Source organism: Salmo salar, chromosome ssa15 (assembly GCF_905237065.1).
Source record: "Salmo salar chromosome ssa15, Ssal_v3.1, whole genome shotgun sequence".
NCBI classification, from domain to species: domain Eukaryota; kingdom Metazoa; phylum Chordata; class Actinopteri; order Salmoniformes; family Salmonidae; genus Salmo; species Salmo salar.
This window is the reverse complement of record NC_059456.1, coordinates 28,664,661-28,686,168: the sequence shown is the minus strand read 5'-3', so window position 1 is coordinate 28,686,168 and position 21,508 is coordinate 28,664,661. Positions and strand designations below refer to the sequence as shown.

Below are 21,508 nucleotides of genomic sequence, written 5' to 3'. Positions count from 1 at the left end.
TTGCCATATGACATTGGCCCTATCATAGAGTGTATTCGGAAAGTATTCAGACCCCTTGACTTTTTCCACATTTTGTTATGTTACAGCCTTATTCTAAAATTGATTAAATTGTTTTGTTTTTTCCCCTCATCAAAGCAAAAACACGTTTTTATAAATGTTTGCAAATTTATGAAATAAAAAACCTTGGAAATATAACATTTACAGAAGTATTCAGACCCTTTACTCAGTACTTTGTTGAAGCACCTTTGGCAGTGATTACAGCCTTGAGTCTTCTTGGGTACGACGCTACAAGCTTGGCACAGCTGTAATTGGGGAGTTTCTCCCATTCTTCTTCTCTGCAGATCCTCTCAAGCTCTGTCAGGTTGAATGGGGAGAGTCACTGCACAGCAATTTTCAGGTGTCTCCAGTGATGTTCGATCAGGTTCAAGTACGGGCTCTGGCCGGGCCATTCAGAGACTTGTCCCGAAGCCACTCCTGTTGTCTTGGTTGTGTGCTTAGGGTCATTGTCCTGTTGGAAGGTGAACCTTCGCCCCAGTCTCTGGAGCAGGTTTTCATGAAGGATCTCTCTGTACTTTGCTCTGTTCATCTTTCCCTCGATTCTGACTCGTCTCCCAGTCCCTGCTGCTGAAAAACATCCCCACAGCATGAGGCTGCCACCACCATGCTTCACCGTAGGGATGGTGCCAGGTTTCCTCCAGACGTGACGCTTGGCATTCAGGCCAAAGAGTTCAATCTTGGTTTCATCAGACCAGAGAATCTTGTTTCTCATGATCTGGGGGTCCTTTAGGTGCCTTTTGGCAAACTAAAGCGGGCTGTCATGTTCCTTGTACTGAGGAGTGGCTTCCTTCTGGCCACTACCATAAAGGCCTGATTGATGGAGTGCTGCAGAGATGTTTGTCCTTCTGGAAGGTTCTCCCATCTCCACAGAGGAACTCTGGAGCGCTGTCAGAAAGACCATCGGGTTCTTGGTCACCTCCCTGACCAAGGCCCTTCTCCCCCAATTGCTCAGTTCCAAACGTCTTCCAATTAAGAATGTTGGAGGCCACTGTGTTCTTGGGGACCTTCGATGCTGCAGACATTTTTTTGATACCCTTTCCCAGATCTGTGCCTCGACACAATCCTGTATCGGAGCTCTATGGACATTTAATTCGACCTTATGGCTTGGTTTTTGCTCTGACATTCACTGTCAACTGTGGGACCTTATATAGACAGGTGTGTGCCTTTCCAAATGATGAGGAAAATGTTTTATTTAATCCATTTTAGAATAAGGCTGTAATGTAACTGTGGAAAAAGGGAAGGGGTCTGAATACACTATACATCCTATGGCTATTGTTTCCCTCAGATAAACATGGTTCATGTTTATCAATGCTCTGCCTGGTGCATACCGGTAAAAGGCTACAGTGCACACCACCCAGATGGACAGACTAAACATCGGACGCAGAGAACTACAGAGAGTCATGTAAAATGCTTTTGCAATCCACAGGTTCAATTCCTCATCCTCATCAGCTACACTACAGGTCCAGCACAAATTCATTTCACAACCCAACAACTCAAATTCAATATGAAAAGTTGTTCTTGACTGTAGCTGGTATCAGGGAGAGACATGGTAAAGTTAGTGTAGGTATCATTCCACGGTATGTATAATATGGGGCATTGGTATGTGGGGCCTGCTTGCCCACGCCCAAGCCTGCTTCCCAATCTGCCATCTCCCACCTAGTAAATTGTAGACCTACACTGTAGACTGGAAATGATGGGAGCGGTAGTCCTTTTCAGAGCGGCCTCCTCCCCACTTTTCAAGGGGCCTATTTATAGACCTGCAAAGGCAAAAGTGTCGGTGTGTGTTTATGAGTGTGGGTTGGAGGGTGTGTTTGGTATTGTGAGTGCCCCCAGCATATAAAGGAACTGAGAGTGAGAGGAAAGCACGAGGAAGGACAAAGGGAAGTTAAGCAGGGCTGTTTTGCAAGTTCATGCTCTTGCATTGAAATCTGAAAATAATCCTCACTTTCATCCATTTGGACTGACTAACTTACATACTAAAGGGGGCAGCTCACACTGATAGGGGGAACGAGGACACGCATAAGGGGAAAAACATAGCCAAGATGTCCCTTGTTGAGGAAACTTCAGTGAAGGTGGCGTTGGAAACTGAAGCATCACCTGACGTGCCTGAGGGTAAGACTGACTACCCCTTCACGGCCAGCAACAGTATCTACACTGCCATTTTGAGCAGAAACGAGGCAGTCAAAGATGCCAAGCGCCTGAAGAACTTCTTGGAGTTGCGAGACAAATACGTACACAAGAAAGTCCTGTTTGAAGACCCTCTGTTCCCACCCAATGATTCCTCTCTTTGGTACAGCAGCAAATTTCCAATTGAATTTGAGTGGAAGCGCCCAACGGTGAGTTCCATCTGGTTTCCCACTAGCAGGGGTGAAGTACGCCTTGCCTCAAGGTTGGAACTGTACCTGTATGTTGGGGTAGGATATGTTTAAATTTAGATAGTCAATTGAAGGTGCTATCAGAACATATCACTCAGGGCTAGAAAAACATATACAAATTGTAAAGCTGTTAAGATGGAACTTATATTGCAATGAAAACTGCACCACTGTATCACAAAAGGAAAATAAATAGATAGTTAGGTTCTACTAGAGAACATCTCTGTCCTTTTTGAGTAAGAAATGCTTTTGGTCAATGGGTCCCTGGTTTGAGCCCAAGTCGGGCCAGGGATGGGACCTACTCTGTTACACCTACCACCCCAGCTCTTGATGAAGTGTGTCAAACTAAAAAAACATATTAGGGCTGAAAGCTGCAGACAAGTAGATTAACAAAAACAGCAACCCACTTGTGGTAAGGTATTATCACTCAGCCTAAGATCCAATCTCTCTTCATTAGCGGCAAAAACATTGTTATGACATCACTTCCTGGTAAATAACCTGGGGGAATGTGAGAGCAATTCTGCTGAATATTTGTGGGCTCATAGCTGCGGATCATCAGGTTCTAGAATCACAGACAGCTGACACTCTGCAACAGGCAGGCCTCACCACAGTACCACCAGTCACGCCACCAGGCTTACAGCGAGAGAGCAGAGGGAGATTTGGGATATCATAGTCAACCAATAATCAGTCTTGTTAGGCAGTGTGCTGTTACAAGACTCTAGACTGGCAAAACCAGTGTATTCTAGACTTTGCAGTTTTGGTATTCATATAAGTCAACCGTATGTGTATCTTATGTTGTAGTTGTTGGCAGGTTCTCATTCCAAGATGAAAAGAATGATAGGGTAACACGTTACCTCAAAGCCTGCAAGTGTAATGCATTTATAATGCATTATAATGCATTATAATGCAGTTATATTGCGTAACACTTGTCGTAAGCTTGCATGATCTCTTACAATGTCTTATTATCATCTCTTGATGATCCTGACTAAATACAATAACAGCCATTTTGAGTCAGTTGAACATTTTACTTCACAGAGAGATAACATATTATAAACCTCACAATAATCCTTGTAATAAGACATTGTGAAGGCTCACATGGGTGTGTTTGCATTTCTATGGAACACTTTAGTCATTTAGCAAAAGCTCTAATCTGGAGTGACTCATGTTAGTGCAGAAAATTGCTTAAGCCCACAGTTGGTGTTACTCAGATGTTTTCCAGTCATGGAATGTCACAGGACTAATGTAGTCTTACTGACTTGCAGTCATGAAAGCTTGACGTCGATGTGACCAAGTTTCACTTAAAGCCAAATGGTCAACATTATCCAAGGTCTAAGTTAGGGATATGAGGTTAGCCTTCGTGTGAACCCATGGGGCACCTCATGTGATGAGGTAGGAGCCAAAGAGGGGTTTACTGCTGGAGTGGACAAGCTGACCTGACATTCTATCCACCATAACTCAAATCTTTACTAACATGATATTGAAAACTTGGTTAAAGGCCCAGATTTACTAAGCCTTTGCATCAGATGCAAACGTTGCACCTGCCTCATTCAGGGATTTAACACCTAACACAATGCTAAAACTCATTCTTGGATAGTCACCTCATGAAGTGTCCTGAGGTAAGGAATGCTTTTTTTGGATTATCAAGGCCGTCATTTGAACACTTGATTCCCTTTTTGTTCAAGCTGGTCTGAATTGTGTTTTGGTACGCTTTCGTCCCACGTGTGAAAAACTATACCACACCATGTCAACCATACATACCCATCCATTACCATGCCTTGAGACGTTAAAATACATGTCTTCAAAATGTTTCTTAAAAAGGGTCAATCTGCAGTTGCTACATCCCAAAATTTTAACTTATAAATTAATGATATGTACCCACTGATTCTTGAAGAATATAACTTATAAATGCCTCAAGAGCTTAGTTAAATGTTCGTACCCCATAAGAACATAAAATATACGTTTGTGTAAACAATGTATAACCTCAAAATATGGTTAAAACTATCATTTTTATATCTTGGCTGGTCAGTCTTAGCTCTGTCTATGTTGATTGGTTACATTTCTTCAGGCCCATCCCTCAGCTTTTTACCAAAACAAAGGCAGGGTTTTACCAAAACAGAGGCGGAGTGGCCCACTTTTTATTGTTTTCTAATGCGGATTGCACCTTTAAATGTATTTAGATGTCTTGAAAATGTGCAATGTCTCAAATTGTCTCAATACATCTTAATTTTATGTCTCAAGATGTCTCGAGACATCTTAAGACGAAGATGATGGCTTGGTATGTACCAACAGTATATCCAACCTATTTTTCCAGATGGTAGATATAATTAGAACTACTGTACTGTATGTTATATATAACCACCTCAGGGAGCTCCGTAATTTGGCCCTGATCAGGTTGCAGAAAAAATGTGATAAATTTGCCATTGGGTCAAAATTATACATTTATATATCCACAGGAGTGATGAAGTTCAACCATTTTAAGCCCATGCGAGTTCAACTCTCTCACAAGGTCAGCAGTAAGACTGGTCTAAGGTGGCGGTGCAATCGTTCTTGGCACACTTAAAGGTGTGGAGAAATCATGTTGGTGCATGTGGATCCAATCCAAGTATTTGTCAATTTGCTGACTCGTCCCCTTGAGTCATGACTGAGTCATGACTGAGTCGTGAAACTCAAGCTCTTTTTATAATGACCTCCTGCAATACTGCTTTAACATAGGCTTCCATAAAACAAGATGTGACCACTACGCACTCCTACAAACACAAAAATATATACACACCAATGACAGAACCTCACATTTCATTCAGGCATTATTATGTACTGTAGATGGACTTTCACTTTCTCTATCGTCAATAATGAGATCAAGACCTGGGTTCAAATAATATTAGAACAATATTTCAGTTGTGCTTGATTGAGCTTTCCTGGTGCAATGGAACAAATGGTATAGTCCCTAAAGCACAAAGCCCACCCTTGCACTACAGGCAGGCCAAACTATTTGAACATGGTTGTAGCTCAACTCATTCCCCTCAACGTAGAGCCTTTGGCATTCAATCTTTGTCCAGGTTAAGTGAGAAGTCCAGAGGTATTACCAAATACATTAACCCTTGGTAGGAAAACTCTAGAGGTTGTGACCTGTGACAGCTGCTTTTATGGCAGAGGTCATAATTCACTAGGTTGTCTCATTCATGGTTGTAACTAGTATTCTTCAACCCAACCAGAGAATAAGAGCAACCAACCAGACTCTGAAACAACCCCAGGGGTCAAGTCCTCTCCCCAGGGGTCAAGTCCTCTTCTCTTCTATCACTTCCTGTCGCCAGACTGCTTCGGTGCAAATTCTTCCTATTATTGTCATTTAGTTTTTTAAGAAAAACCTGCACACTGCGTTTGCCAGGTGGTATCATTTGTTTATGTGCATGGTCTTCCTACTTTTAATTCTGTCTTGCAATGACTGTGCAAGCAAACCTACAGTATGTTTATACTGTTAGGCCTTTACATGACAGAGTTTACATCTGGTCACCAGCTACGTTGTACTGTAAAACTGGATGTAAAGTTTAACACAATACCTCTTTGTGCCAGCCTTTCCCAGCTCTGTTGGCATCCTAGAAATACAGTAGAACAACTATTTCTATGTTTGGTATGAGGACCCCACTTTAAGGTCGCTATTGCATTTTGCTGTAGCACTTAAAATAGCTGTGAGCAGATGACTTGGTCTACTGTCACAATGTTTTCCCTATGGATCTATCACTTATCACTTACGTTCTGCAAAGAGTTTTTTGGCAGGGCCTTGCATCCCTCCTTCATATTCCACTCATGAAGACATGATTGAAAAGTGAGGTTGACTCCAGTTTTGAATGCATGTGTTTTGACCAACGTTTTATGCCTGGGCAACACCTGTTAATCACTATAGGAGATTGTATAAAATACACTTCTCTTAGTTGCTGCTAGGGTTGCAAAGGGTCTGAAACTTTCCAGGAAATTTCCAGAAATTTCCAGGAACTTTTCCATGGTAAGTTAAGCCCGGGAATTTGGGGAATTTTACTTAAATTTATAAAAAAAGTTAGCTTTTAACAGTGAACCTTTTTTGTGGGATACACATAAGGCAATTCTAGGTGTTGTGGCATATTTTGGTTAAACTATCCCCAATTCAATGGAATTGCAACCCTCTAAATGCACAGTGCATTCTTCCATCACATGTAGAGCTGATTCTCAAGATCTTGTACAGTAATGGGATGCTACTGAGCCCACACTACTACACTGTCTGAGCCAAGGACTACATGCCTTCTGCTAAGTTTTGATTACAATACTGGCTGGGGTGAATATATTTTATATGACATAAATAATTTGTTGTTAACTAGTAAATAGTAGCCTACAGCAAAGTGTGTCTAAATCATTTCTAACTTGTGAACAATTTCTGCTAGTTAGTTTTTGCTACCATGTGAGTTTTAGCTTGCTTGAGCCTGCTTACTGAGGAATGTTAATTCATCTGTTTCCATACATGTTTAATTTTCACTGCAGCTAATGTAGAAGGAAAAGCTGTGTACATTTGCAAATACTGTGCCAAATCATATGTGAAGAACGCAACAAAGAGGCAGAATCATCTGGCCAAGTGCATAAAGTTCCCTCAGCGCTCACAACAAGCAACATCTGACAAAAGTCCCTCTAGTTCTAATCGAGGTGAAAATGATGAATCAGACACCTTATCGATAGAAACAGCTCATGGTCCTCCTGGAATCAGAAGTTTTTTTTGACTCAATAGAGGAACGTAGTCAGAGAAATGCTGATGAATATCTTGCTCGAGCTGTGTATGAAACTGGTTCATCTCTGATGCTCACAGGCAATGTGTATTGGAAGAGATTTCTGGATGTTCTTCGCCTAGCATACACCCCTCCAAACAGACATGCTTTATATACTCATTTTCTGGATGCAGAGTTCAACAGAGTTCAAGTGAAGGTTCAAGCAAATCATTGAGAAAGCAGACTGTATTGCAATCATCTTTGATGGGTGGTTGAATGTTCGTGGGCAAGGAATAATTAACTACATCATCTCCACCCCTCAACCAGTATTCTACAAGAGCACAGACTCAAGGGACAACAGATACACTGGTCTCTACATTGCAGACGAGCTGAAGGCAGTTATCAATGACCTTGGACCACAGAAGGTATTTGCACTGGTGACAGACAATGCTGTTAACATGAAGGCTGCTTGGTCTAAAGTGGAGGAGTCCTACCTTCACATCACACCCATTGGCAGTGCTGTTCATGCATTGAATCTGCTCCTCAAGGACATCATGGCACTGAAAACAATGCATACACTCTACAAGACAGCCAAGGAAATGGTTAGGTATGTGAATGGTCATCAAGTTATAGCAACAATCTACCTCACCAAGCAAAGTGAGAAGAATAAGAGCACCACATTGAAGCTGCCCAGAAACACCTGTTGGGGTGGTGTTGTCATCATGTTTGACAGTCTCCTGGAGGGGAAGGAGTCTCTCCAAGAAATGGCCAGGAGTCTGCCGATATGGACAGCCCCATCAAGAGGATCCTCCTGGATGATGTATTTTGAGAGAGAGTGGTAAGCATCCTGAAACTCCTCAAACCTATAGCAGTAGCCATTGCATGGATTGAGGGAGACAATGCCATCCTGTCTGATGTTCAGACTCTGCTTGCAGATGTAAGAGAAGATATCCGTACTGCCCTGCCCACGTTACTGTTGCTCCAAGCAGAGGAAACTGCAGTTTTGAAATACATCAAAAAGACTTCTGCCTGAAGCCCATACACGCCGCAGCGTACATGTTGGACCCCAAGTATGCTGGCAAGAGCATCCTGTCTGGTGCAGAGATCAACAAGGCCTATGGTGTCATCACTACCGTGTCTCGCCACCTTGGCCTGGATGAGAGCAAGGTTTTTGGCAGTCTGGCAAAGTACACTTCCAAGCAAGGGCTTTAGGATGGAGATGCAATATGGCAGTCGTGCCAACATATCTCATCAGTCACCTGATGGAAGGGACTTTGTGGATCTGAGGCTCTTTCTCCTGTTGCCTCCATCATCCTCCAAATCCCACCAACATCTGCTGCCTCAGAGGGCAACTGGTCCTTGTTCGGGAACACACACACACACACACACACCAAAGCACGCAACAGGCTGACCAATACAAGGATTTTAAAATTGGTGGCCAACCCAGGCAAATTTGAGGCTTTTTGAGCCTGACAACGAGCCATCCTCAACAAGGTTGGAAAGTGACAGTGAAGATGAGGCCTCAGAGTCTGATCTTCAAGAGGTGAACATTGAGGAGGTCCAGGGAGAAGACATGGAAGCTTGACAGGAAGACAACCAAAGCTTTGGTTTCTAGACTATCATTTTACAGATGTATGCTGAAAACGTTTTTGGGAGATGCGATGGATCATTGGGGATCATTCAATATTCCCTTTCTTTTGTTGTTCAGTGAAATCATCCCTTGTGAAAAGTCAACTTATTTAATTAAAGTTAAATTCGTAACTACATTTTTTAAAATGTATTTCTATTGGAAGGATTTAATCATTTGCAATTATGTATACTTATGATAAGGTAAAAGGTTTATGTTTCTGTCTCCATATATGGTACATATATCCAATGCAAAAAACATCTACATTTAAATGGTATTAATATTAATTTGCATATATTTCAGTTAATTCCCACGGAATGTTTCCACCTCTGAATATTCCCCAAAATGTGCAACCCTAGTTTCTGCCAAAGCACACCGGCCTATTTTAGGCCTTCAATCTGTGCATTAGACAATAATTTATCCATCTAGTAATGTAGCTTGATATCTTTTTTGTTGTTGTTATTATCATGGTAGAGTCAAGATATTCCTCACAAGACATAGTACTATCTGATAATAGATTGACCCTCTCACAAGACGTTCCACACCCCGTAGCACATCACAACATCATTACTAAATCTACAGCTGTTTTGCTGTTTCTTTGTTTGGCAGGAAATCTGTGACAACCCCCAGTTCATCATAGACGGAGCTAGTAGGACAGACATCTGTCAAGGAGAGCTGGGTAAGACCACAGAAATCATGCACTGTATGACAACACTGGGTAAGAGCACAGAAATCATGCACTGTATGACATCACTGGGTAAGACCACAGAAATCATGCACTGTATGACATCACTGGGTAAGACCACAGAAATCATGCACTGTATGACATCACTGGGTAAGACCACAGAAATCATGCACTGTATGACATCCTGGGTAAGACCACAGAAATCATGCACTGTATGACATCACTGGGTAAGACCACAGAAATCATGCACTGTATGACATCACTGGGTAAGACTCTTGTTGCAACATCTGACTAATAACATCTGCACAGTACTGTAGACAAGTACAAGAAGACAGTGAGGATTCAGCATTGAGTCATGCCAGACCTGGATATGAGAAAATCAAAAGTTAGACAGGTGTTATCTAACAGCATAAATAGCATTTGCTAATTAGCGGTCCCTGTTCAAACTGAAGTCATAGTGTCTCGGCACAGTGAAAAAAGAGAGGGCAGACAAAGTTTGTGAATCTCAGACAGCTGGGGATGCAATTACGGAGCTCTCATGTTGAGAGTGAGGATGGAAATATGGTGTGAGAAATTAAGGCACGAGAGACAAAATGTTACCCCCCTAGTAACCACACTGTTCACTGTAAAAGACTGACTCCTCCAGCAGGGTGTGTGTGTGTGTGTGTGTGTGTGTGTGTGTGTGTGTGTGTGTGTGTGTGTGTGTGTGTGTGTGTGTGTGTGCGTGGCATGCACTTGTGTTTGAGTGCTGTGTAACAGAAACCCCTCTCCCATAACATCTGCTAAATGCCTGCTTGAGAACGCACTGGGGCTGCCGGGGTCAAACTACACCAGACCATGTTTTTGACATAGTTCAGAAAATAGCCATGCAAGTAGATACCCTTACTTAAACCGGGCGTAAGGAGTCAGTAGTATATAGGGGTCCTGATTCAGCCATGGCACTATGTACTTACCATATGGTCTCAGCCTCTTTGCTGTAGGTAGATTTAGCACTGCAGGCTACGTGTTTCTGTCTGGGGGTTCATTCACTCTAGATCACACCTCAAGGAGCAGTGTCAAAGAATGAAAATACACATTCCATAGCACTACACAGTCCTATATCCACTTATAGTTTAATTCAGTGCTATGATCAGGGTCATATTCATTAGGCACCAAAGGGAAGAAAACTGACTGAAATGGGCTGGGAGTACCTAAACTTGTACAATAATAAAACGCCAATTTTTTCTTTTAGACGCAAAACGTTTTGTTGTTCCCTGCAGGTGACTGCTGGCTGCTTGCTGCTATTGCCTGTCTGACACTGAATGACAAGCTGCTGTACAGAGTTATCCCACCAGACCAGAGTTTCACAGAGAACTACGCTGGTATCTTCCATTTCCAGGTACTGCATGGTCATGGTCAAAATCACCTGGGAACTATTCAATCGATATATGTAGACTCAGGACCTACTAAACTCAGCAAAAAAAGAAACGTCCTTTCACTGTCAACTGCGTTTATTTTCAGCAAACTTAACGTGTAAATATTTGTATGAGCATAACAAGATTCAACAACTGAGACATAAACTGAACAAGTTCCACAGACATGTGACTAACATAAATGGAATAATGTGCCCCTGAACAAAGGGGGGGGGGTCAAAATCAAAAGTAACAGTCAGTATCTGGCAGAGGTGTGGACTCGAGTCACAAATATGATGACTTGCAACTCGACTTTGACTTTAACACCAATGACACGTGACTTGACTTGGACTTGAGCCTTATGACTCGACCTGACTTGATATCCTCCCGAAGCCCAAATATTAAAAATGATGCTATTAAAAAACGTGTGCAGCGCATCAACTCTTCATTTAACGGATTACAGTTTGAATCGGACAGCAGCCAATCAAATTGTGCCAGCTGATAAAAAGTTGTGCAGAAGAACGTCGGCGGGTGAATTCAGATGGAGCCCTTGGAAAGATGATACCCAAAATTATTATTTTCGGATATAAAGACAGCGCTCTATCAACAAAAAACAGATTGCAACTTGCAAAACATGCGGGAAGAAAATTACAGGCAGAGGTGTAACAATTTCCAACATTTGAAGCTGCACAAAGAACGGTAATTCGTGGCTAATATAGCCGACAGCTATATATTTTATTACTTTACTAGTGTATCATGTAGGCTAACGTAACGTTAAATCAATGAGCCTCCACAGTCAGTCAGTCAGTCAGTGTGGGAACGTGATCATTGCACCCAAGATTGAGCTACAACTGGCTAGGCAGTTGGTAGCCTAAATCCTGCCTGATGTTACTGCTGTTCCTAAAACCATTGACATATGTTAGCCTACTGTAACCACACAGAGAGAGAGTGTGTGTGTGTGTGTGTGTGTGTGTGTGTGTGTGTGTGTGTGTGTGTGTGTGTGTGTGTGTGTGTGTGTGTGTGTGTGTGTGTGTGTGTGTGTGTGTAAGGTTGGGCGATTGTGTACAAGCCTACATCGCCCGATTGCGCCCCATATTGATCCTCGATCACTATCACTAAAATACTGATTTTTAAAAGCATTCATGATTTGTGTGAATGTAATATGCTAACTATTACTCTTGTTAAATATGAAATGGTATTACATTTGGTGAAGAGCACATTATGACTTGTTTAGGACTCGAAACTCAAAGTTTAGGACTTGAGACTTGACTTGATACTTGATGGTCTTGACTTGAGACTTGACTTGGACTTGAGTGCTAAGACTCAAGACTTACTTGTGACTTGTAAAACAATGACTTGGTCCCACCTCTGTATCTGGTGTGGCCACCAGCTGCATTAAGTACTGCAGTGCATCTCCTCCTCATGGACTGCACCAGATTTGCCAGTTCTTGCTGTGGGATGTTACCCCACTCTTCCACCAAAGCACCTGCAAGTTCCCGGACATTTCTGGGGGGAATGGCCCTAGCCCTCACCCTCCGATCCAACAGGTCCCAGACGTGCTCAATGGGATTGAGATCCAGGCTCTTCACTGTCCATGGCAGAACACTGACATTCCTGTCTTGCAGGAAATCACGCACAAAACAAGCAGTATGGCTGGTGGCATTGTCATGCTGGAGGGTCATGTCAGGATGAGCCTGCAGGAAGGGTACCACATGAGGCAGGAGGATGTCTTCCCTGTAACGCACAGCGTTGAGATTCCCTGCAATGACAAGAAGCTCAGTCCGATGATGCTGTGACACACCGCCCCAGACCATGACGGACCCTCCAACTCCAAATTGATCCCACTCCAGAGTACAGGCCTCGGTGTAACTCATTCCTTCGACGATAAACGCAGATCCGACCATCACCCCTGGTGAGACAAAACCAAGACTCGTCAGTGAAGAGCACTTTTTGCCAGTCCTGTCTGGTCCAGCGACGGTAGGTTTGTGCCCATAGGCGACGTTGTTGCCGGTGATGTCTGGTGAGGACCTGCCTTAAAACAGGCCTACAAGCCCTCAGTCCAGCCTCTCTCAGCCTATTGTGGACAGTCTGAGCACTGATGGAGGGATTGTGTGTTCCTGGTGTAACTCGGGCAGTTGTTGTTGCCATCCTGTACCTGTCCCGCAGGTGTGATGTTCAGATGTACCGATCCTGCGCAGGTGTTGTTACACGTGGTCTGCCACTGCGAGGACGATCAGCTGTCCGTCCTGTCTTCCTGTAGCGCGGTCTTAGGCGTCTCACAGTACGGACATTGCAATTTATTGCCCTGGCCACATCTGCAGTCCTCATGCCTCCTTGCAGCATGCCTAAGGCACGTTCACACAGATGAGCAGGGACCCTGGGCATCTTTGTTTTGGTGTTTTTCAGAGTCAGTAGAAAGGCCTCTTTAGTGTCCTAAGTTTTCATAACTGTGACCTTAATTGCCTACCGTCTGTAAGCTGTTAGTGTCTCAACGACCGTTCATTCATTGTTTATGGTTCATTGAACAAGCATGGGAAACAGTGTTTGAACCCTTTACAATGAAGATCTGTGAAGTTATTTGAATTTTTACAGATTATCTTAGAAAGACAGGGTCCTGAAAAAAGGACATTTCTTTTTTTGCTGAGTTTATATCTTATTCATGTTTGTCAAAAAATATTCCCTGTACTGAATATAAATCATTGAACCTTCAGTAGGGCACACTTAAATAAAACAATTGCAATGGGAATATGAAACTCTGTGATCTAATTGGACAAGTACAGGTAGAACCTCCCTGTGTCAATGTTTTCTTCTCATTTTCTCACTACTGAACAGAACCCAGCTCTCACTACCTCTAATCACCTCCCATGCTGTCCATTGTCCCGCAGTTCTGGCGTTATGGTGAATGGGTGGACGTCGTGGTGGACGACCGTATCCCCACCTCCAATAACCAGCTGGTGTTCACCAAGTCCTTCAGGAAGAACGAGTTCTGGAGCGCTCTGCTGGAGAAGGCTTACGCCAAGTAAGTGTGAATGATGATGCCACAACACAAGTCTATTAATAATACACCTTGTGGAAAATAAGGGTGCTCAACAACAACAACAGCAGCAACGACCACCCAGCCTCTGCGTCACTGTCGACCTGATTAACCTGGTTAAGATTGACCAAAGTGAATTCACATCTTTGTATTCTCCACTTAATCATACAAGATGATGTACAATTTGTAATGGTTACTACAAAATCAGAAACTGTATGGTTGTCTCCTGGTCAGGTTGCACGGTTCCTACGAGGCCTTGAAAGGTGGCAACACCCTGGAGGCCATGGAGGACTTCACTGGGGGTGTGACAGAGTTCTTTGAGATGTCCGAGGCTCCAAAAGAACTCTACAAGATCATGAAGAAAGCCCTGGAGAGAGGCTCTCTGATGGGCTGTTCCATAGACGTGAGTCAGTCTGCTCCGTGCTTTCTACTGTGACTGAACCCAGGCACCACACGACCCTGTATCTCTGTTCTGATGGCCCGTCCATCCTATCTCTCTCGCAGGCCTTGCTGCCGAGTCACTGTGAGACTGAAACTGCGAATGGACTGGTCAGAGGCCACGCCTACTCTATCACTGCACTAGAGGAGGTACGGTTATGGTCATGGAGACACTAGACGAGGTACGGTTATGGTCATGGAGACACTAGACGAGGTACGGTTATGGTCATGGAGACACTAGACGAGGTACGGTTATGGTCATGGAGACACTAGACGAGGTACGGTTATGGTCATGGAGACACTAGACGAGGTACGGTTATGGTCATGGAGACACTAGACGAGGTACGGTTATGGTCATGGAGCCACGGTCAAAGCCAAAGCCTCTGGTCAAACCTCTACCAAACTGTAACTTAGCACTTTACATTATTAGATAGATAAACAACCTGAATCAATGTTATTGTATTGTTGTTGATTGAATCTGTACATTGCACTCTGAAAATAGCATAAAATAAAACCTGGCATAAAACAAATAAATAAATAAAGAACAACAACTCTATGAATATGTTACAACACAGTATCTACTAATATGAGGTGCGGGTCAAACTGTCTTTCACTGCTGACCAAGGGTGTCTTTCTTAGTGTGACAAGCTTAAGGTTACCAAGGACACCAAGATTCGCCTAGTTCAAATGCGGAACCCCTGGGGGATGGTGCTATGGAAAGGGCCGTGGAATGCAAAGTGAGTGCAGAATCAATCAACCAGCCAATCAACCAATCAATCCTTCAAATCAATAAACAATCTATCATTTTTATTCTTCCAGAAACTGGTTGTGCAGCAAGAGAAACATAAAATACATAACATAGTCATAACATAACAAAGTAGCCTACATGTAACAAGGGGACTTTTATTTTCTCTCCACAGGTCCAAAGAATGGTCCACCATCTCCAGCTCAGACAAGGCCAGGCTGAAGAAGAAGACAGTTGAGACGAGCGAGACTTGGTGAGCTGAACAAAGCCCTCTGATAATTGTCAATGTCTCTGACATCAGGGCTGGGGCACTGTAACAAAGGATTTCTGTGCAAATGGATAAACAACAATCTATTCTATTCTACTATATTCTCTGTATAGGATATCCTTTGAGGATTTCAAAAAGAACTTCACCAAGCTGGAGATCTGTAACCTGACCCCCGACACACTTCTGGACGACAAGTCCCATAGCTGGACGGTGGCGGTCAACGAGGGCCGCTGGGTACGAGGCAGCTCCGCCGGGGGCTGCAGGAACTTCCCAGGTACAAGGTTGACTTTGGGCTGTAATAAATAGTGTTTGAACTATACTGATTTGTAGTGGTGCACATCATGGTTATAATGCCTGCTTCATTCTGCTTCCTGCGACACACTTTCTCAGCTGCTTGGTACCCAGAACTTGTACCTAGTAAGAACGAAGACATTGACCCCCACTAACCACGTCTCTGATGTCCCACAGACACGTTCTGGACCAACCCGCAGTACCGCATGCGTCTGTACGAGGAGGACGACGACCCCGACGACCCCGAGCATGTGGCGTGCACCGTCATGGTGGCCCTGATGCAGAAGGGCCGGAGGAAAGACCGCAGCAAGGGTGCCAAGCTTTACACCATCGGATTCTCCATCTACGAGGTGGGTTATACCTCCTGATAAACCTCAGGACACAACTGGAGGTTTTCTTGATCACCAGGTCATAATGCTGGGACATTCTTCTGGGTTGTGACAAGATACATATTTTCGAAATTGAGTGGAAGGGGGCGAAACTACTGAAGAAATATTCACATTTATTTACCATTTCAAAACATGTTGCTACGGTGCGCCCTACTGAACATGGCCCAGGTCAGGTGGTATGGTTAGGTAAACTCCTAACCCTAGCATTTCAAATCAAATCAGTCATATATTAATCTTGGTTAACCCAGAATTAAAATAGTGCGTAATTTGGTCAGATGCTCAATTAGGGTCTGGAGGGAATCGTGTTAGAAATTGAGATTTCTGGTTTGCGAAGTCTCCATCCTCGCAAAAGGAAACTCTCAGCCAAAGAGCTAATCGCTCGAAACGTAAGCCTGTTTGTATGTTCGTTCAATAAATGATCAGATCTATACAGAAACTGAGTGCTCCCTTTTCTTTCTTTTCCTGGATAGTCACCCATTGACGTGTCCTGGGGCAAGGAATGCTTTTGGGATTTTCAAGTCCCTCAGTCGAGCACCTAATTCCCTTTTTGTTCAAGCTGGTCTGGAGCGTGTTTAGGTACACTTTCATTCCATATAGGCAATGTAGTTATGGTGATACTGACTTTTGCTCTTGTCCTCAGGTGCCCAAAGAGGTATGATGCCAAGGGAATGAAGGACCTTGGTGTGATGATGTCAGAGCTGATGTCAGAGCTATCCCAGTAGTCACCTGGCTGTGGGCAAAGTGCTACTTATGTGTGTCAGTCTACCTCCGCTTCAGAACGGAAAACTTGGTGTACCTCCGTCTTAACTTGTAGCTGTGTCTTGGTGTTACTAGTGTTCAACATGAAACCTTAGTTATTAAATAGCCTACACACAACACACCAAAAATACACAAGAGACTTTCAGATAACAATACATATTCTTTTAGCAGAACTGCTTCAAATACATATGTGAAATACCTGAAAATATTCTCTTTTTATTCTATTATACTGATTCAGTAATTTTTTTATTCCTTTATCTAGAATGATAAGTCAGTGCCTGTGCATCCCCCTCTGTCCCTCCTCTCTTTCTATCCCTCCATCCTCTATCCCTGCTCTCTCTACAGATGATTGGGAGCCAGCAGCACCTGCAGAAAGACTTCTTCCTTTACAATGCCTCCAAGGCCAAATGCAAGTCCTACATCAACCTGCGTGAGGTGAGCGAGCGATTCTGCCTGCCCCCCGGGGAGTACGTGATCATCCCTTCGACCTTTGACCCCCACGAGGAGGGAGAGTTTATCCTCAGAGTCTTCTCCGAGAAGAACAGCACCTCAGAGTGAGTGACTGGGAGTGGAGAGAGAGAGGGGCTGCTATGGTAGAGGGGTTAGGAGAAGGAGAGAGGGGCTGCTATGGTAGAGGGGTTAGGAGAGAGAGAGGGGCTGCTATGGTAGAGGGGTTAGGAGAGAGAGAGGGGCTACTATGGTAGAGGGGTTAGGGGAGAGAGAGAGAGAGAGGGGCTGCTATGGTAAAGGGGTTAGGGGAGAGAGAGAGAGGGGCTGCTATGGTAGAGGGGTTAGGGGAGAGAGAGAGGGGCTGCTATGGTAGAGGGGTTAGGGGAGAGAGAGAGAAAGGGGCTGCTATGGTAGAGGGGTTAGGGGAGAGAGAGAGAGGGGCTGCTATTGTAAAGGGGTTAGGGGAGAGAGAGAGAGAGGGGCTGGGCTGCTATGGTAGAGGGGTTAGGGGAGAGAGAGAGGGGCTGCTATGGTAAAGGGGTTAGGGGAGAGAGAGAGGGGCTGCTATGGTAGAGGGGTTAGGGGAGAGAGAGAGAGGGGCTGCTATGGTAGAGGGGTTAGGGGAGAGAGAGAGGGGCTGGGCTGCTATGGTAGAGGGGTTAGGGGAGAGAGAGAGGGGCTGGGCTGCTATGGTAGAGGGGTTAGGGGAGAGAGAGAGGGGCTGGGCTGCTATGGTAGAGGGGTTAGGGGAGAGAGAGAGGGGCTGGGCTGCTATGGTAGAGGGGTTAGGGGAGAGAGAGAGGGGCTGGGCTGCTATGGTAAAGGGGTATTTCAGTGTGTTGGTGTTTCTATGAATGAGTGTGTGGATGAATTTGTTTTTGTGGATGGCCATTTATGTGTGTGTGTGTGTGTGTGTGTGTGTGTGTGTGTGTGTGTGTGTGTGTGTGTGTGTGTGTGTGTGTGTGTGTGTGTGTGTGTGTGTGTGTGTGTGTGTGTGTGTGTGTGTCTGCAGTCTGCATGTGGGTGGCATGCCAGTCAAGAGTGACAGTAGAAATGAAGCTTCCATGCCTTCCATCTTGTCCCTTCGATGGTGATGAGTAATGTCTGTCTGTTCTCTTTCAGGGAAACCGAAAATACAATTAGGTCAGACCAAATAGAGGTTAGTAAATGGACTCGCGTCTCTCTCTCCTCTCTCCCTCTCTGAACTGCCACTGGCATTAAACAAAGCATGTGTGTCCGTGTATGCTGATGATTCAACCATGTACGCATCAGCAACCACAGCAAATGAAGTCACTGAAACCCTTAAAGAATTGCAGTCAGTTTTGGAATGGGTGGCCAGTAATAAACTGGTCCTGAACATCTCTAAAACTAAGAGCATTGTATTTGGTACAAATCATTCCCTAAATCCTGGACCTCAGCTGAATCTGATAATGAATAATGTGGCTGTTGATCAAGTTAAGGAGACTAAATTACTTGGCATTACCATAGATAGTAAACTGTCTTAGTCAAAACATATTGATTCAATGGTTGTAAAGATAGGGAGAGGTCTGTCCGTAAAAAGAGATCGCTCTGCGCACACTCCACAAAGGAAGTCCTGCAGGCTCTAGTTTTATCTTATCTTAATTATTGCCCAGTCTTATGGTCAAGTGCTGCAAAGAAACACCTAGTTAAGCTGCAGCTGGCCCAGAACAGAGCGACACATCTTGCTCTTCATTGTAATCAGAGGGTCAATATTAATACTATGCATGCCAGTCTATCTTGGCTAAGAGTTGAGGAAAGAATGACTGTGTCACTTCTTGTTTACATAAGAAACATGAATGAGTTGGAAATTCCAAATTGTTTGCATAGTCAACTTACACACAGCACTGACACACACACACTTCCCCGACCAGACATGCCACCAGGGGTCTTTTCACAGTGTCCAGGTCCAGAACAAATTCAGGGAAACGTATAGTATTATACAGAGCCATGAGTGCATGGAACTCCCTTCCATCTTATATAGCGCAAGTGAACAGCAAACCTGGTTTCAAAAAACAAATAAAGCAACACTTCAGGGCACAATGCCTCTTTCTCATGTGACCTACTTGTTGTGTGTATGTACTGACGTGTATGTGGAACTGATAGATGCACACACACACTACATGTTCATGTTTTTAAATTGTAAAGTGTTTTGTCTGTAATGTCTTTTTCGTTTGTCGGACCCCAGTAAGACTAGCTGTTGCCATTGGCGTCGGCTGATGGGGATCCTAATAAATCAAATCAAATCAACCTGTTGTCCATATGCACCTGTTCATGTCTGTATGTCTGCGTCTTTGTCCTCCACCTACCATTAATACATCACTCAAACTTGAATGAAAAATATAGTCCCACCACTGACAATCTCTGTCTCTCTCCCCTTCTCTTTATCTTCCCCTCTCTCTCTCTCCCCTTCTCTTTCTCTCCCCTTCTCTTTCTCTCCCCTTCTCTCTCTCTTTCTCCCCTTCTCTGTCTCTCTCTCCCCTTCTCTCTCTCCCCTTCTCTCTCTCTCTCCATCTTCCCCTCTCTCCCCTTCTCTTTCTCTCCCCTTCTCCCCTTCTCTCTCTCTCTCTCACCTTCCCTCTCTCTCCCTCTCCCCTTCTCTCTCCCCCCTCCCCTTTTCTCTCTCCCCTTCTCTCACTCTCCCCCCTCTCTCCCCCTCTCCCTCATTACTATTACTGAACAGGGTTTGATCGTTCATTGGTTCATTTCAATGTTAACTTCTCCATTTCATTTTTATGTTTATTTTCCATTTCTGCCTCACGCCGACAGCAAGGCAAAAACAGGACAAAGAAAGGAAAGGTACAGTGTGTGCATGCATCATCATAGTCTCTTTTGTTTTAACCAAATTATGACGAGACATTGAATATAGGATGTTTTTCATGACATCCTCTTTCACTTCTCGCAAGATGAAATCAAATTACCATGGCGACCAGTGTCATTTCACATGTAGACTTGAAGCCAATTGAACATTAGCCCGGTGGTCCCTGATCTCCTCGAGCTGTGAAGCCCAACTCCCACGGCCATTACTATACCAAACATAGGAGTTGGCTATACAGCACAAACAGAAAGGGATCCAGGCTAATGGAAATGTTGGTCTACTTCCTGTGAGCTAACTGTAATTTTCTTATTCTATTCTGTGTCTTTCACCTCTACCACCAATCATCTCTAACCCCTGTGTCACATGTCCACCTCTACCACCAATCATCTCTAACCCCTGTGTCACATGTCCACCTCTACCACCAATCATCTCTAACCCCTGTGTCACATGTCCACCTCTACCACCAATCATCTCTAACCACTGTGTGTCACACATCCCCATTCACCTTCTCGCCTGACCTCTGGTCAACTTCAACTACCCCCTCCCACCGTCTACCCATATACTGTCCACCCCTTCCCCCCACTACCACCCCCCAATCCCCCCCACCACCACTAACACCACCACCGTCCACCCCAACACTACCACCACCACCACCATCCACCCCACCACTACCACCACCACCACCATCCACCCAACCACTACCACCACCACCACCACCACCACCACTGTCCACCCAACCACCACCATCCCGCCACCATCCACCTCACCACCACCCCCACCACCACCATCCACCCCACCACTAACACCACCACCGTCCACCCCACCCCACCACTACCACCACCACCATCCACCCCACCACCACCATCCACCTCACCACCACCCCCACCACCACCATCCACCCCACCACTAACACCACCACCGTCCACCCCACCCCACCACTACCACCACCACCATCCACCCCACCACCACCATCCACCTCACCACCACCACCATCCACCCCACCACCACCATCTACCCCACCACTACCACCCCCACCACCACCATCCACCCCACCACTAACACCACCACCGTCCACCCCCACCCCACCACTACCACCACCACCATCCACCCCACCACCACCATCCACCTCACCACCACCACCATCCACCCCACCACCACCATCTACCCCACCACTACCACCCCCACCACCACCACCACCACCACCATCCACCCCACCACTACCACCCCCACCACCACCATCCACCCCACCACTACTACCACCACCACCATCCACCCCACCACTACCATCACCACCACCATCCACCCCACCACTACCACCACCATCCACCCCACCACTACTACCACCACCACCACCGCCACCATCCACCCCACCACTACTACCACCACCACCATTCACCCCACCACTACCACCACCACCGCCACCATCCACCCCACTACTA

The 21,508-nt window shown here is 44.9% G+C and overlaps 1 protein-coding gene across 3 annotated transcripts in view; it reads left to right on the top strand.

Moving 5' to 3' along the window:
* The first annotated feature begins 1,833 nt into the window (after positions 1-1,833).
* The window catches only part of capn3b (calpain 3b), a 32,973-nt gene continuing 13,298 nt past the window's right edge, over positions 1,834-21,508 (top strand). For 2 of the 3 annotated variants that reach the window (XM_014143907.2, XM_014143906.2), the window contains exons 1-14: positions 1,834-2,393; positions 9,393-9,462; positions 10,728-10,846; positions 13,745-13,878; positions 14,128-14,296; positions 14,398-14,481; positions 14,971-15,068; positions 15,252-15,329; positions 15,458-15,618; positions 15,813-15,985; positions 16,665-16,676; positions 17,129-17,337; positions 18,356-18,392; positions 20,021-20,050. In XM_014143907.2, the coding sequence (XP_013999382.1) occupies positions 2,100-2,393; positions 9,393-9,462; positions 10,728-10,846; positions 13,745-13,878; positions 14,128-14,296; positions 14,398-14,481; positions 14,971-15,068; positions 15,252-15,329; positions 15,458-15,618; positions 15,813-15,985; positions 16,665-16,676; positions 17,129-17,337; positions 18,356-18,392; positions 20,021-20,050 (1,668 nt within the window). In that variant the 5' untranslated portion in view covers positions 1,834-2,099. 3 annotated transcript variants of the gene reach the window in all.